Consider the following 14779-nt stretch of genomic DNA (forward strand, 5'->3'; position numbering starts at 1 on the left):
AACCCAGGTTGATCCTGGAGATCTGCATTTGTTTCCTAGCTCTAGCCTGGTGAGAGTCCAAACTGTAAAGAGCTATAGAATTTTCATGTCAGATTTATTAATTTCCTTCTTCCTAAGTTCAAGCTGATGGGATGTGTTTTCTCCTACGTAGCATCTTATGGGTGTGAGACGACCATCAACCCAGTCTCTGTATGGTGATGTTTCATTATGGCCCACTTTAGTTTTAAAAATCCTTCTTGATAGGAAAGAACGTTCCTCCTGCCTCGACTCACAAGTTCAGAGGAGACATTTTTACAGTTATAAAGCAAAACTAACCTATTATCTTACAGCATGGGGTCAGACATTGCAAATAAAATTATTGCATTCAGTAACTTACAAGCGTTTTATAGAGTTTAAACTCTAAGTACATCTTTATAAGTCTTACATAGGGATGTAAGCAACTAATAGACTAGTCAACTACCTGATAAGCAAATGCTTATTGCAGTGTTTCCCAATTGGTGCTCCGCGGAACCCTGGGGTCCCCTGGAGCAAAACGAGGGGTTCCACGAAGAGCCGGTGCTCCCCCGCCCCCTCTGAAAAAGAGAGAGAGAGAGCCGGCTAGCCAGCAGAGGTGTGGGCGGCGAGTTGTGTGGGCTTGTGGTGCCCATGCTCCTGCAATATTTGGAGCTGGAGCGGGTCCCGACACCCCCCCCCCCCCACCACCACCACCACCCGCGCACGCGTGTCCTCCCAGCCCGGCCCCAGAGCATCTCTCCCCTGTTCCCATCCCTGCCGTGCACAACCTTCCCTGAGCTCCCCCTGGCTGGCTGCTGCTGCCCTGCGCAGCACGCTCAAACCAGTGGGTGGGGAGACGCCCGGACGTGACATAACGTCACAGCCCGGGATTTTAAACTTGCTGGGCGCTGTGTTGCGCCGCATGGCTGAGTTGTGGCTTCGGAGTCCGGGGACAGAGCACAGACTCCAGCCCCACAAAGTGGAAGGCAGAAGGTACGGGATGGGGAGGGGCTGGGGCTTGTGCAGAGGGAAAGGGGAAGGGCTGGGAGAGGAAGGTGCTTGTGCGGAGGGGAAGGGAAGGCACCAAAGGGACAGGGTAGAGAAGAGACAAATGGCAGGGGGCCAAGCGCAGACAATGAGGAAAAGGGCAGGAGGAGAGGTGTCAGTGGGAGGGGGACAGGGTGATGCTTGGAGGGGAGAGGGTAAGGGCATTGGGGGCTAGCGGGGTGAGGGGAGGTGCTGGGAGAAGGCCTGAAAGAAGGGGTGGGCATGAGGAAGGCTGGGATGAAGCAAGTCATGTGAGAGGGCACAGGGGCATGAGGGGAATGGGGGCAGAGGGTGGTGAGGGGTGGGCATCAGGGAAAAATGGAGCAAAGGGGGCAGAGGAAGTGAGGGAAGGGGGAGGCACCAGGAGGGTGCAGGGGTAAGAGAAGGTGTAGGTGCCAGGGGATTCTGGGCAGACACCTGCCCAGTGGAGGGACCACCGTCAGAGGAGAGACGCAGGGCAAGTTTGTAGAGGTGTTAGAAGAGGGGATGAGGAGGGGTAGTTCACATGATCAGAGTGGGGCTACTGGAGAAGTGGGCACAGGGAGGAGAGAAGGGCTGGTGGAGGGGGGCAGGTTGCAGGAGGGCTGAGGACGGTGAGAAGAGCAGGAGTCAGGACAGTAGAGGAGGGTGAGGAGTTGGGGGGCAGCAGGCACCAGGGGAGCTTACATGGCAGCAGAGGGAAAAGGTAGAGGTTTAAAAATATTTATTAATAACTTGGGTGGCACATCCAAACAAGCCACATGAACTCAATACTGGTGCACAACACAAAATTCATTTTGCTCATGTGAGGAAACTCTTAGGCTATGTCTACACTGGTTGTTTCTTGTGCAAGAACACATCCACTCTTCCATGTGGGAACTGTGCTTTTGCACAAGAGCATCTATGGCAGTGTGGACACTCTCTAGCCCAAGAAAGTGTCGATGGCCATTTTAGCCATAGGGCTTTCTTGCGCAAGAAATTCATGTTGCCTATCTACACTGGCCTCTTGCGCAAGAATAGTTGCTCAAAAGGGCTTATTCCTGAGTGGGAGCATTGTAGGTCTTGCAGAAGAAGCCCTGATTTCATACATGAGAACGTTAGTGTACTTGCGCAAGAACACACGGCCAGTGAGGACAGGCAGCAAATTTTTGCGCAAGAGCGGCCGCTTTGGCGCAAGATCGTGCCAGTGTAGACACAGCCAAGGGGAGGGAGGAAGGCAGGAGCAGGGAATCAGCACTGGCTCAGCATGTCTACATGGTTTGGGGGAAGGTGCAGGGAAATTGAACTCAGCTGGGTTGCAGAGTGGGGAGGTCTGGGGAGCTGGGCTGGGCTGTGGCGTGGGGGTGTGTGTGGGTGTGGGTGTGGAGCTCAGAGCTCAGTTTGACTGCAGGAGGAGGGAGGTGCCGGGAACCGGGGCTAGACTCAAGGGGAGGGAGGGACGGGGAATGGGCTCTTGGCTCAGCAGTTTTGTGGGGCTTGGAGGAGGTGCAGGGAAACGGGGCTCAGCTGTGCTGTGGGGGAGGCATGCAGGGAACCAGTGCAGGGCTCAGCTGGGCTGAGATGGATGGGGGAGGGCATACAGAACAGAAGGGCAGCTCAACTGGGCTGTGAGGGGCTGCAGGGAACTGGGGCTGCACTCCCTTGGATTGTGAGGGATGGTTTTGGGGGAAGTGCAGGGAACCAGCAGGGGTGGGCAGCTTAGTTTGGTTGCATGGGATAGAGGTGCAAAGAAGCCTAGTGGGGAAGAGGCAGGGAGACCAGGAGCCCTGAAATGACCTCCCCTGGTCCAAAAATTCCTCATCTTGGACCAGTCCGGTCTAGAGGGTGCCAGATCAGGGAGGTCCAACTCCTACCCAAGTCCCCTCCTCGCACCTTCCCTCGTAGCCAGACACCCTACATCCAGCCTGCTTCTGCACCCTACCTACCACCTAGACCGTGTCTCCTTCCGCCTCCCAGATCCTGCATCCCATCCCTATCCCACTCCTTGGCAGCCCTGCCATCCACCCTAGGACTGCCCTGGCCCCAGCACCTTGCCTCACACCCCAGGACTCAGCACCGCCCTGGCCCTGGCCCCGGCCTCAGCACCCTGCCATCCACGCTAGCACCCAGCAGCACCCTGTTCCTTGTCCTGGCACCCTGCCCCGCAGGACCATGTCCCTGACCCCAGCACTCTGCCACCTGCCTGTCCCAGCACTTTGCCCCAGCACCCTGCCACCTGAGCCAGCATCCTTCCACCCAGCAGCACCCTATCCCCAGCCCCCACTATCACTCTGTCCCCTACCCCCACCAGCACATTTGGGACCACATTAGTGAGGCTTGGGGTTTTTGGAGGAGCTTTTTTTTTTGTTTTTTTGCATCTCACTTGTGTGCCCCAACTGACTTTTCTGTGGGTCAATGACCTTTGACTCAAAACAGGTTCCTCACCCCTCTCACATATAAAGACAATGCTAAAACATTTTTTTTTGATCTGAGGAAGTGGGTCTGGCCCACGAAAGCTCATCATCTAATAAACCATCTTGTTAGTCTTTAAAGTGCTACATTGTCCTGCATTTTGCTTCAAAACCTTTTGAGTTTGACATATTTTATTTAAAAATGAAGCCAGGCCAACAAGCCCCCATTTGGGACCAAACCCCCATTTCACTGCAGCATCATAACACTCCTGCACCACCTGACCCCAGATCTGAGCCTATCATACACTGGAACCCCCTGTCCTGAGCCTCTTACATCCCCACATCCTCAGTCTTCTGCCACAACATTCCTCCACCATCCACACATCACAAATCTGTGTCCTGAGCCCATCATACTCACAAACTTCTTGTCCTGAGTCCCTCACATATCCAGCCCAAACTCCTGCAACCTCATATCAACAAGCCCTGGCTTGCTCAGCACCCCAAACTTCCACTTGAACCCAACACTCCGCAGCCTAGAGTCCCCTCCCTGAGTCAACAGCCCCTTCTCCTGCATCTAAATTCTCTCTCAGAGCTTGTACTTCTCACCCCTTCCCACACCCAAATCCTTCATTCCCACCCCACACCTCACTCTCATAGGTTGAGACAGGTATAAGGGCTGGGGATAGCAAGTAATGGAGAGGAGGGGAACAGAGTGGATGAGGCCTCACAGAAGGGAGATGGGGGGGCGGGGTGTCTTGGGGAAGGAATATGAATTTCATGAATTGGTGGGTCCCTTTCTCCTTCCCCGCCCTCCCCCCTTTTTTTTTTGCTTGACAAACCTAGGGGTTCCTTGAAATTTTGAAAAGCTGAAAAGGGTTCCTCAGCCAAATAAAATTGGGAAACACTGGCTTATTGGGTAGTCGAGTAGGAACTTGACTCGTTGCTTCCCCACCCTTGCAGCCTCTGTCAGAGGCAGCAAGGCAGGGAGCAGGAGCTGATGCTGGGGGGAGCCAGCTTAAAAGCCAGTTCTTCCCAGCACTGTCTTCGCAAGGGGCATGGGGAAATGGCACAAGCGGGGATTGAAACAGTCCTGCTGGTGCCAGTCCCGACTGCTGCTCTTCTCCCTTTGAAATGTACAAGAGCTGCCTCTGGGTGGCTCATGTACATTTTAAAGGGAGGCAGCGGGATAGCAAGCCAACTGCCTTATTGACTAATTGAGTATTTGGTGGAAATTCCATCAGCTACTCAATTAGATGGTTAATTGAACTTTAGCATTTCTAGTCTAACACCTGTCTTGAGCAATAGTAACATACAGGTGAGCTGGTCTGCTTTCCAGCTATGAATTTGTCACTGCTTAGCTGACGCCTGCAGCATTGGCAAAAGCTGGCACCTGGTCTACTAGTTTTATGGAAACTGGGCCAGGCAGCCCTTATCTTCTAGGAATTGGGCAAGCAAACTGTGACTGTCCTGATTTTCATGCAGTCTTTTTCAAACTACTTTTCTAGGCAAATGACCGGCATCTGGAGTCTTCTGGGCAGTCAGAGATATTTAAGAAATACCCACGAAAGGCCTCAATCCTCAACATGCCACTGGTGACCACGCTATTCTACTCCTGCTTCTACCACTACACAGAAGCTGAGGTGAGGGCAACAGTGAGATGAGGAGGGGGTTGGAATTCAGTGCTGAAGCCCTGGGTACCAGTCACTAAATAATGTCTGACTTTATCTTGTGCTTTTCATCAGTAGATCTTAAACCACTTTAAAAGGGACTTTAGTGTCACTACCCCTGTTTTACAGGTGAAAAAATGAAGCACGGGAGAGGTGCAGTGACTTGTGTCCCACAGGAGACCAATGGCCTACCCAGGACTAAACCTGTATTTCCCGAGTCCCAGTCCAGTGCCCCTCAGCCACACTGCTCAACTAATAGTGTTGGCACACTGGTAAAGGAAGAGGATGAAACAATTACCCTCCATTTACAAACTCCCCCCCACCCCACCCCCACACACACACTCTCACACGCAATCTCCAGAGAGTTTCCTCAACCTTCCAGAACGGTCCTCACATTTTATGGAATTCTGACACTTCATGGGAGACATAAGAAATGTGGGGACAGCATTAGAAGGCCATACTGCCTGCTATGGCAGCCATCACAGAAGTGCTGCCATATCAGAGAAAGCATCTTCTGGATCCAGTGTCTAAGGGGTTAACTTAGCTTGTAACTTTTTCAGGGCCATATGTGAGACAGGTGGTCTTTAAAGTATGTGTGAGGGCCCTAGACTAGAGGTGTGGGAAACCCTACCCCAAATAGCATGGGAGGTGGGAGGGTCACTTCTGTCTGGAACCTTCATTTTCCAATCTAGCATTAGCCTTGGTAATGTGCAATGGTAGTGGCAAACAGGAGGCTTGTCTGTCAGGATGTGTCCGTGCCAGGGGTGGGGAACTTTGTTTGGGTCAAGGGCCCACAGAAAAATCAGTCAGGGGTTGCACACATAGTGAGAAACAAACAAACAAAAAAAAACCCTCACTGATGTGGCCCCTAACTATGAAGGCGAAAGACACACTCCTCATTCCCCTTGTACACCAGAACCTAATGTGGGGCCAGGCTAGTAGACTTTGTGTGGTCCAGTCCCGTAGTAGGTGTGAGCTCCCCAATGCTAGGGGCGGAGCTGTGGGCCTTGGGGGCCGGATGCAGGCAAGCCAGGGGCTACATCCGGCCCCCAGGCCTGAGGCTTCCCACCTCAGTCTACGCTGACGCTGCCTAACTTGGATAAACAGACTTACTTTAGTTGGGCTCAAACTAGTCCACTAAAAATAGCAGTGTGGATGTTCTGGCTTGGGTGGAGGTTGAGTCTGAAGCCATTTGACCCTGTGCGCTTCAAAGCCTGAGCTGGAACATGTATGTTTCTATTTTTAGTGCACGAGCATGAGCTTTGCTGCCATGAATGTGTGTACCTGAGCTGGGAGAGTCACTCCTTGTCTGTGGTGTAGACTTATAAGAGGCAGGGGGCCCAAGAGCTGAAAAGGCTAAGCCCTGTCATCTCTCTCTCTTCAGGGGACATTCAGCAGCCCGACCAACCTGAAGAAAACCTTTAAGGTAAGGAGTGCAGTCTGAGTAGGGTCTTATTTTTGGTGGGGGTGGGTTTCTGTGACAGCATCAGTAAAAATGCAGGCAGCAGAGTTGGGGGCTGGACTAGTGCCTGGGAGGAAGGAAATTGAGAGACTGAGTCCTGTCCAAAGTAGAGTTTGCTGGCTCTGCAGGGAAAGAGATAGAAGGGAAGTGGGATTAGATCAGGATGGGCAATAATTTTTGCCCGGGGTGGGTCTGATTAGTCTGGGGGTGGGGAAGCCCCTTTGCCTCCTTCTTCCCACTAGGCCCTCATGCGCTGGAAAAAGCTTGGCATGCTCCCTCATCCCCAGGCCAATCAGGATCTGGGGGCGGGGAAGCGCAGAAAGCCTCCTCCCACCCTGCAGGACCACGTGGTACTTTGAAGTGCTGCGGGCTCCTCGCAGGGCCGGGAAAGGGTGAAGGAAGCTTCATGCAGCTCCCCCACCCCCAGGCTCTGATTGACCTGGGGCGGGGGAGCATGCAAAGCCTCCTCCGCTCTCCCCTCTGGCTTGCTGAGGCCCTTTTGCCCACCCCTGGATTAGATATGGTTGTTACGTAAGAGGTGAACTCTGTGGAGACCTTTGCTTTGGCCTGGCCTGGCCTAGAAGCTGGACCATCTTGGAGGCCAAGGGCAGAAACTTGGCTGCAAGAGCTTGCTAGAAGAAGTTCTGTGGGAACCTGGGGGGTGAGGACCCACTGGGATCCCTGGTTACAGGAACCCTTGCCCCTGGATTTGAACTCCAAGCTCTGTGAGGTTGTTCCCTTAACTGCGGTTAACTCCCCTGGCCTTACCTGGCTTTGGTGCTTGAGTGACCTATCTCACTTCTCATGGCTTGGAGGGGAAAACGGGCTCTCCCCACAAGCAGTCTATTGCTAGTCTCATCCTGCTGCAACCAGTCCTGCTGGGAGCTTCTTCCATGCCATCTAACTGTGTGGCATGCTCCCTGGAGTCATTGTGGCATGCGGCTGGCTTTGCTGGCTCAACAGGAGGAGCAGATCCTTTGTGTGACCCTCCATACACTGCTGTGCTGAAGTTTGGACAGTACCATCTCCTCCTAGCAGTTGACTTGCTGCCTGCTGAGTAGATGCTGCTGTCTGCTGAGGGGGTGGCGCTGCCTGTTTCCTCACCCCAGACTATGTTCTCATGCTTACCATTCAGTGTCTCTGCCTTGCAGATCCCAGACAAACAGTATATGCTGACAGCCCTGGCTGCCCGTGCCAAGCTGCGAGCCTGGAATGATGTGGATGCCCTGTTCACCACCAAAGTGAGTGGCAAAACCTTTCTGGGGAGTGGGTCCAAACAGGCAGATTAAGGTTTGGTGGGGCCCTGGGCCAGAGCAAAGGAGAGCCTCTCCACCCTTTCCACCTATGGTCCTGCTGCTCTTCCACACTTTCCACGTGCAGCCTTGCCCACATCCCTACCTCATTCTGACCCTGTGTCGCAGCCCCACCACTGTTCTACCCACAATCCCCTCATGTTTTGCCCCTGCTCCACTACAGCCCACAACCTGTTTACTTTCCTTTTCCCCTCACCTGGGACCAGAGAAGTGCTATCTGCCCACCAGGTCCCCAGTGTGGAATAAGAGCTTAGCCAGCTCTGAGGCCATGGCTGGGAGAAGAGCTCCTGCAGTCCCAGGGCCTCCGCAAGGTTCAGGTGCTGGGCCTTTTCCTGCCCCACACAGTGCTTCTGCCATAGACACTGGGGCAGGGGTACCAGGGCTTCAGCTGCCCTGCCCAGTGCTTCTGCTAAGGGAACAGGGTCAGGGTGCAGGGGCTTCCACCATCCCCACCCCACCTGGCGCTTCTTCTGAGGTCGTCATTAGGGTCACCGGCCACAGGCCCCATTGGCCCAGTGGCTAAAATGTCACTGTGTTCAAACACTGCTTATTTCTTGACTACGTCCAGGGCCATCCCGAGCTGCCCCCGCGGTGCACGGCGCATGCACGGGCCGGCTACAGCCACTTGTGCGTAGCCTGGGACCCATCTCCGGGGGGCACAGCGCATGCGCTGCCTAGCCCAGCCTGGCTAGTGGTGCTGGTGTGCGCGCCGGGCCGTGCAGAGCCCCGTGGCTGGGGGGAAATGGGCGCTGCTGGCTGGCACCGCAGGGCTGGTGCTGCGGGACCCGGGCGTGCGGCGTCTGATGGCAGCTGTAAGGGACACTGCACGTCCCTTACACCTGCCACCAGGTGCCCCCCGTCGGTTGGCGCCCCGGGCAGCTGCCCATCTAGCCCATGCCTCAGTTCGTCCCTGACTATGTCTGTCTGTTTCCATTTGATTTGAGGGCCATGCGCTGTCCCCTGTCCGGCCTGATCTGCTCTGTGTTGAAGTCTCCTATGGCCCTGGCCCTGGCCCTGCCACTGAATTGTATGGCACACTCTGGGGTTCATGTGGAGAGACATTGCTTGTTAAATTTGAGCCTGGCACATCCATGCTCTGAGGTCCAGAGTGGTTGCTCAGAGAGCAAGTTCCTTGTCCAGAGAAGATGAGATGGGCTTAGTACAGGTCCTGCCAGCTCAGCTAGAGAAGGAGGCAGCCTTTGAGGTTCTGCTGCCGGGAGTCACATGCATTATGAGCCTAGCCTCCAGATTTGGGATGCTGCTGATTGTGGAACTATGATCTGTCAGGGAAGAGCAGCATCCTCAGCCCAAAGCAGATTTCCACTGCCCTCTGAGGGATATGGAGAGGGCAGGGAGGAGGAGAAGCAATCCCAGTGGCTGCTGTGCACCAACCCCAAATCAATTAACAGCCCTGTTCCTCAGTTCCCCACCCTCTCTGGGAATCTTGCATGGAACGTCCCTTTTGAAAAGATTAATGCAGAATTCGGGTCGCTGTTTCAGAACTGGCTTGGCTACACCAAGAAGAGAGCTCCAATTGGCTTCCATCGAGTGGTGGAGATCTTGCAGAGGAACAACGCTCCGGTGCACGTGAGCAAAGGAATTGCCCTGTCACAGCATGCCGTCTAGTCTGCTATCTTCCCACACTGGATCAGATGTTCAGGCCTTTCAGTCTGCTATCCCATTGCATTGACTCAGACCACTCAGCCACCTGGCTTGATAACATGCTCCCAACAGAGACCATTACCTGCCTTACAGTGTACCTGGGGAATGGGCTGTTTATTTCTTCCTGAACCCCCAAGTGAATTTGCCAGAGAGGGGCATTGACTTATTGTTTACTGTCTGGCTTCCATAGCTGGGGACAATGATGGACTTCCTCATGTGAAGTTCCTCTTTATTTGGGCCAGCTGAGTCCCTTAGGGATATAGATGCTACCGATGCAGGCTGGAAGCACGATGGTGGAGGGTGAGAGGGGGCAAGAACCCACGGGAACTAGACACAGTGAGGTGTGCGTTATGGGGCAGCTAAGAGATGGACAGCAGCAAGTGCTGAAATGTCTGTGGGATCAGATCATGTATGACAAAGCCAAGGCCATCAAATAGATTGTTCCGTATATTAGGTTTCTAGGTGCTTAATTTGGGCAAGGTTCATCTGATGGAATTGCTCTCTGGGCTGGCAGGGCCCATGAGGAGGGCTTGGATTCACTACCCCTGAAACACACTGAGCAGGTCATCTGTGAGGCTATCCCATCCACACACTGCCCTCCACTTGCAGAGGGGGCCAGACTGTATGGCGATCTTCTGTAAAGGGCTAGTTGTCTGTAGCTGGGATATATTTAGGGAGATGAGGGAAGGGTGACTGGGGAAAACAAGCTCTGCTGATGGCTCCTGCCCTTCCCATCTAGGTGCTGCAGGAGTACGTGCGTCTGGTGGAGGACATAGAGGCAAGGTTGAGCCTTGCCATGAAGTATAAGTGCCACGATGTTGTTATTGATGTGAGTTCCTGCTCTGCAAAGGGGAAGAAGGTCTGCACCCCCGCATATACACACACTTGGCTGAGGCCAGGCTCTCCCGCATCTCCCTTGCCTTATTGCCCTGTGCCCATCTTGTTTACCTCTGGGTGTACTTTCTCTTTGTTTTTGGTGTCAGCTGGTGTTCCCAGAATCTGCTAAAGCCAAGTAAGCACTGCTCACCCTCTTTCTACCTCTGCCGGGGCTATCCCTAGCAGGGATGTGGGGCTCAGTCCCCTTCCCCATACTGCAGGCCTCTGCCCCACTCCATCCCTTCCTCCAAACCTGTCTGCTCCACCTCCACCCCACCTCTTCCTGCCCCCTCTGGTCCCCTGGGAACCTCTTCTTCAGGCCTTTTCCGTGCACAATACAAGCCAGGAGATTACTGGGGACTTGATACAGGGCAGCAGTAAGAACCACCCCTCTAGCCTACTTCCGAGCAATGCAAGGCTCAGGGGTATGGGCTCAGACACTGCACTTCCTGCTGCCACAGGGAAGTCATGTAGTCAGCTATAAAATTAACCTGTAAGCCTAGGGTTATAGGTTAATCTTGTCAACTACACACATTCTCCCCTGCCCTGCTGCCTCTGTATCAGAGGCAGCAGCGCAGGGGTGTGGGGCAAGGGAGACTGCCATGAACTGCAGAGTAGCAGGGGGCTCCCCAGCAGTGGGGCCAGAGCACACTGGCTGCCAGCCCCACCCCCAGGGACTATAGAATAGTCGAGTAACTGATAAGAATTCATGCAGTTATTCAATTATTCATTTACCCGATATCTAACATCAGCAGTGAAGCTGAATACAGCAGTGTGGGAGATGGGTGACAGAACAGGGCAGAGCAGGCTGCTGGTAGGTCTGGATTCTGCCACCATGATGAGTGGTGGGTACTTGACCCCTGCTGCCCTGCAAGGCTCCCTCAGGTAATCGCTCAGGCTTCTCTGTGTCCCCTGGCTTCCCTAGGGGACTGTCCTGTCCATAGAATGGCTGAGGTGGCTTTGGTGGGGCCCCCAACGTGCAGAGCCTGGGGCAGACAACCCAAACCATCCTGTGGATGTGACAGCTCTACCCCCACCCTCCAGCAGTTCTGCTGGTGCCTCCCAGCCTGCTGTTCTTAGGTTGGCTCCTTTGGAGTAGAGATGTGTGCTAGAGTGGCCTGAAGCTTAACATTTTCTCTAGTGCAGGACTGTGAGCTTCAGTCATTGGGGTGCATAGTTGGTGCATTAACCCGTAGAGCCTCTCCTTTCTGGATAGGACCTTTCCTAAACGTTTGCAGTGAAGACCCAACCTTCCATTGGGGCAGCCCATAAGATTTATGATTTTTCCCTGGACTGTCTCTCCTGTGCCAGTTCCCACTGCAGAGTGATGAGTCTTTGGGGAAATCAGGATATAGCCAATGCTGTGGGAAGATCGGAGAGTTATTCCTCAACTGAACAGAGGGGTGGTGCCAAGCAAAGGAAGTTGCTTCACTTAGCTCTGGTTTTGCTGTTTAACTAGACATATAGAGACCTGAAGGATCGTCACCAGCTGATGGCGTACAGGTGTAAGGTGGAGCGGGGCTCTGCAGAAGAGGACAAGATAGACAACATCCTCAGCAACATGGTAAAGAGTGACTCCTCGCCCACATACACTTGAGCTAGCCCTGTGGAGCTGTGTCCTGCAGATACATTACTCAGAAAGAGGACTGGGTTTGTTTGGTGTGTGGCATAGGGGTTGCTGCCCTGAGTCCACCCTTCCTGCTGGGAGCATGCTAGTCCATGAGGAGGTTCCAGTTAGATACTGGAAAGGGGAATCTGTGCAGAGTCTCTGGAGAAGAGCCAGTGCTGTAAAAGGGAGAAGTAGCAACTGTTCAGTGCTGAGTCACCACAGTAAAGGATTTGATTTCTGTCTGTGATAACAAAAAGAGGCTTGAGGCGTTGTGCTAGAACTAGTGTCCTGAGTGTGAAAAACAATCGCTGACCCTAGAGAACTTACAGTCTTAGCATGTGACAAGTGATAACTAGTGGTGGTTTAATGTGGGCATGGGCTCCTTTTTGATGGTCTATTCTCAATACAACCTGCCAGATTATTGCTTTGGGCCTCTTGGAATCAGACACTTTTACCTCTGGGTTTGGTATTCTGTTTGCCTTTTCATGTTAGAAAGGCCCAATTGTATTGCAAGCTTTTAGTGAGTCATAGTCTGACAGAGGACTGCAAGTCAGGAACGTCTGAATCAGAATCCTGGCTTGCTACATAGCCTTGTCTCTTTCCTTTGTGCCTTGGTTTCTCCATCTGAGCCAGGCAAGCAATCCTGACCGCCCTTGCAGGGGAAATGTGAGGTTCTATATATTGTGATGATGATCTTTAGCACTTGTCTTTACTGCTGCTTGTCAGCTCCCTGCATTTCACTCAGCATGGTGCTGACATGCTAGTTCAGTCAGTTTGTACTTCGTCACTTGACTTGGGTTTTTTTTTTTGTTACTCATCCCGGAGCTGCTGGATTTGGGTTTTTGCATGCTGTAGGAATTGTTTTAATTGACTTAAACTTCAAACATTTCCAGCGACATCAATTTATAAACACGCCCACCTTGTCATTTTTTTGGAACATCTGAGCATGGGGCTGAATTCTCTGGCACTGTTCTCCCTTCCAGTGGGGCAAATACCCCCTGAGCATGTTCCTGAGAGATCTGACCTACTAGCCATGTCCTGTTGTGCTTCTTTTTCAGCAAATCCGATGGAAGAATTGAGACGCGTCTGCTCCTTTCAGAACCATCTCAATTTGCCACTGCCATGCCAGTGAGAGAGGAAACTATGGAGCCAGCCTCAGTGCCAACAGAGCAAGTTCCATTTCCAGTCTTGGTGTGGCTGGTCTGATATTGCTAGGCAGTGCTAATAGCTGCTGGGACAGAAATGCATCCAGGCTGACATAAGGCAAACCCAGCTATCTGGCTAATGGAACAAGACACTGATGAACTGGAATCAATGCTCTGTAACAGGCCAGACCATGAGATGAGCATGGTCTCAGTGTACAGATAGAAGTCAAGTCAGCAAAGCAGCAGCTACTTCAGATTTGTGCAGAATTGGGGCTCATTCAGGTGTGACGAACAAAGGAATTGTTGTTCCTCACACCTGAATGATTTCTCCTAGGGACAGAGGTGACCCACCCCTTTGCCGTACCAGCTGCTAAGGCTGGGGCAAAGATGGCTGTGTCAGAAGTGAAGATGCAGGAACCACCCACAGGGCTGCATTCGCCGTGCTTCTGCAAGCATGACGGGTAGGGAAAGAATTCTTGCTGCTTAAAAGCCCAACCTTCCTGTGCACCTCTGATTAACCCTCAGAAAAGTATCTTTCAGCTAAGTGCAGATTGCTAGGATGATTACCTTTGTTGATAGCCTCACTCCAGGCACTGCATCTCGACCTGTCTTTTCACCCAAAGGGAAGCTGGCAGCTCAGGCTGGAGTTCATCAAGCCTCTTGTTGAGTTGGTTAGCGAATGAGGTAAAATTCCCTCCTAACAAGTGTGAAGATGCTGGCCCTGCGAAGCTCCTTGGACTAGTCTTCTCCATGGCATTTACATGGAGAGAATTTTGCTGCGTCCCTTCAAAATGTGACACTCCCATGAGGTTCAGGCTAGCTGTGTCATGTCAGACCACACTTCCTGTTCCTTAAATAAAGCTGCATCTCTGGTTCTCTTTGTGTCTCCTATCTACTTCCTTCTCTAGTGCTTTTCATGTCACCACGTACCCTGATCGTGGGAGGTTGCCCCACCTTTTGAGAAGTGGGCAGGTGAGATGCACCTCAAAGTATCCCAGGGTCATAAGAAATGTGACTGGTGGGACAATTTTGCCTTAAAAGAGAAGCTTTTCCCAGGCAGCAATCTCAAATCCTGGATGTTCTTAGTAGGAGCACATCTGACAGCAAGTGGTTCCGAGAAACACACAGCCTTGCAAATGGCCATACAAAAATGGTAGTTATTTTATCTGTTGAAGCTAACAGCAGCCCCATGCCAGTCCTAGGGCAGAGTCTGGTTCCAGGGTGCCCCCCTGGTATGCTGTAACAACCCTAAGTGTATGATAAAAAGGGAATTTTCAGAATATTTTTCTGATATATATGTCTCACTTTCCACTGTTTGCTGCATTGTTATCTAGTGGGTGGGGAAGGACTGGTTGGTCTACACTAGGAACTTGCATTGCCATAGCTGCATTGGTCAGGGGAGTGCAAAAGCCAAACTCCTGAGAGACATACCTGTACCAACTTAATCCCCAGCATAGACAGCACTGGATTGATGGATGATTTCTTTATTGACCTAGGACTTGTCTGCATTTACAATGCTTCATCCCTATACCGTTTTGTGAAGATGCTACCTATGCTGATGGGACAGCGTTTCCCATCAGCGGGTTCCCTACCCTCTGAAAGGCAGTAGATATGTCTACACAGGGAGCTAGATCA

General features: G+C 52.5%; 1 protein-coding gene across 1 annotated transcript in view; it reads left to right on the forward strand.

Annotated features, from left to right (window-relative positions):
• Positions 1 to 14019, forward strand: part of VIPAS39 (VPS33B interacting protein, apical-basolateral polarity regulator, spe-39 homolog) — a 29140-nt gene extending 15121 nt beyond the window's left edge. The window contains exons 13-19 of the mRNA XM_006134820.5: positions 4916 to 5050; positions 6462 to 6503; positions 7691 to 7780; positions 9353 to 9439; positions 10254 to 10343; positions 11850 to 11954; positions 13058 to 14019. Of these exons, the coding sequence (XP_006134882.3) occupies positions 4916 to 5050; positions 6462 to 6503; positions 7691 to 7780; positions 9353 to 9439; positions 10254 to 10343; positions 11850 to 11954; positions 13058 to 13078 (570 nt within the window). The 3' untranslated portion in view covers positions 13079 to 14019. The remainder of the gene's footprint in view (positions 1 to 4915; positions 5051 to 6461; positions 6504 to 7690; positions 7781 to 9352; positions 9440 to 10253; positions 10344 to 11849; positions 11955 to 13057) is intronic.
• Positions 14020 to 14779: the final 760 nt, after the last annotated feature.

The sequence above is a fragment of the Pelodiscus sinensis genome, chromosome 5 (genome assembly GCF_052426305.1).
Source record: "Pelodiscus sinensis isolate ZL-2025 chromosome 5, ASM5242630v1, whole genome shotgun sequence".
Lineage (NCBI taxonomy): Eukaryota > Metazoa > Chordata > Testudines > Trionychidae > Pelodiscus > Pelodiscus sinensis.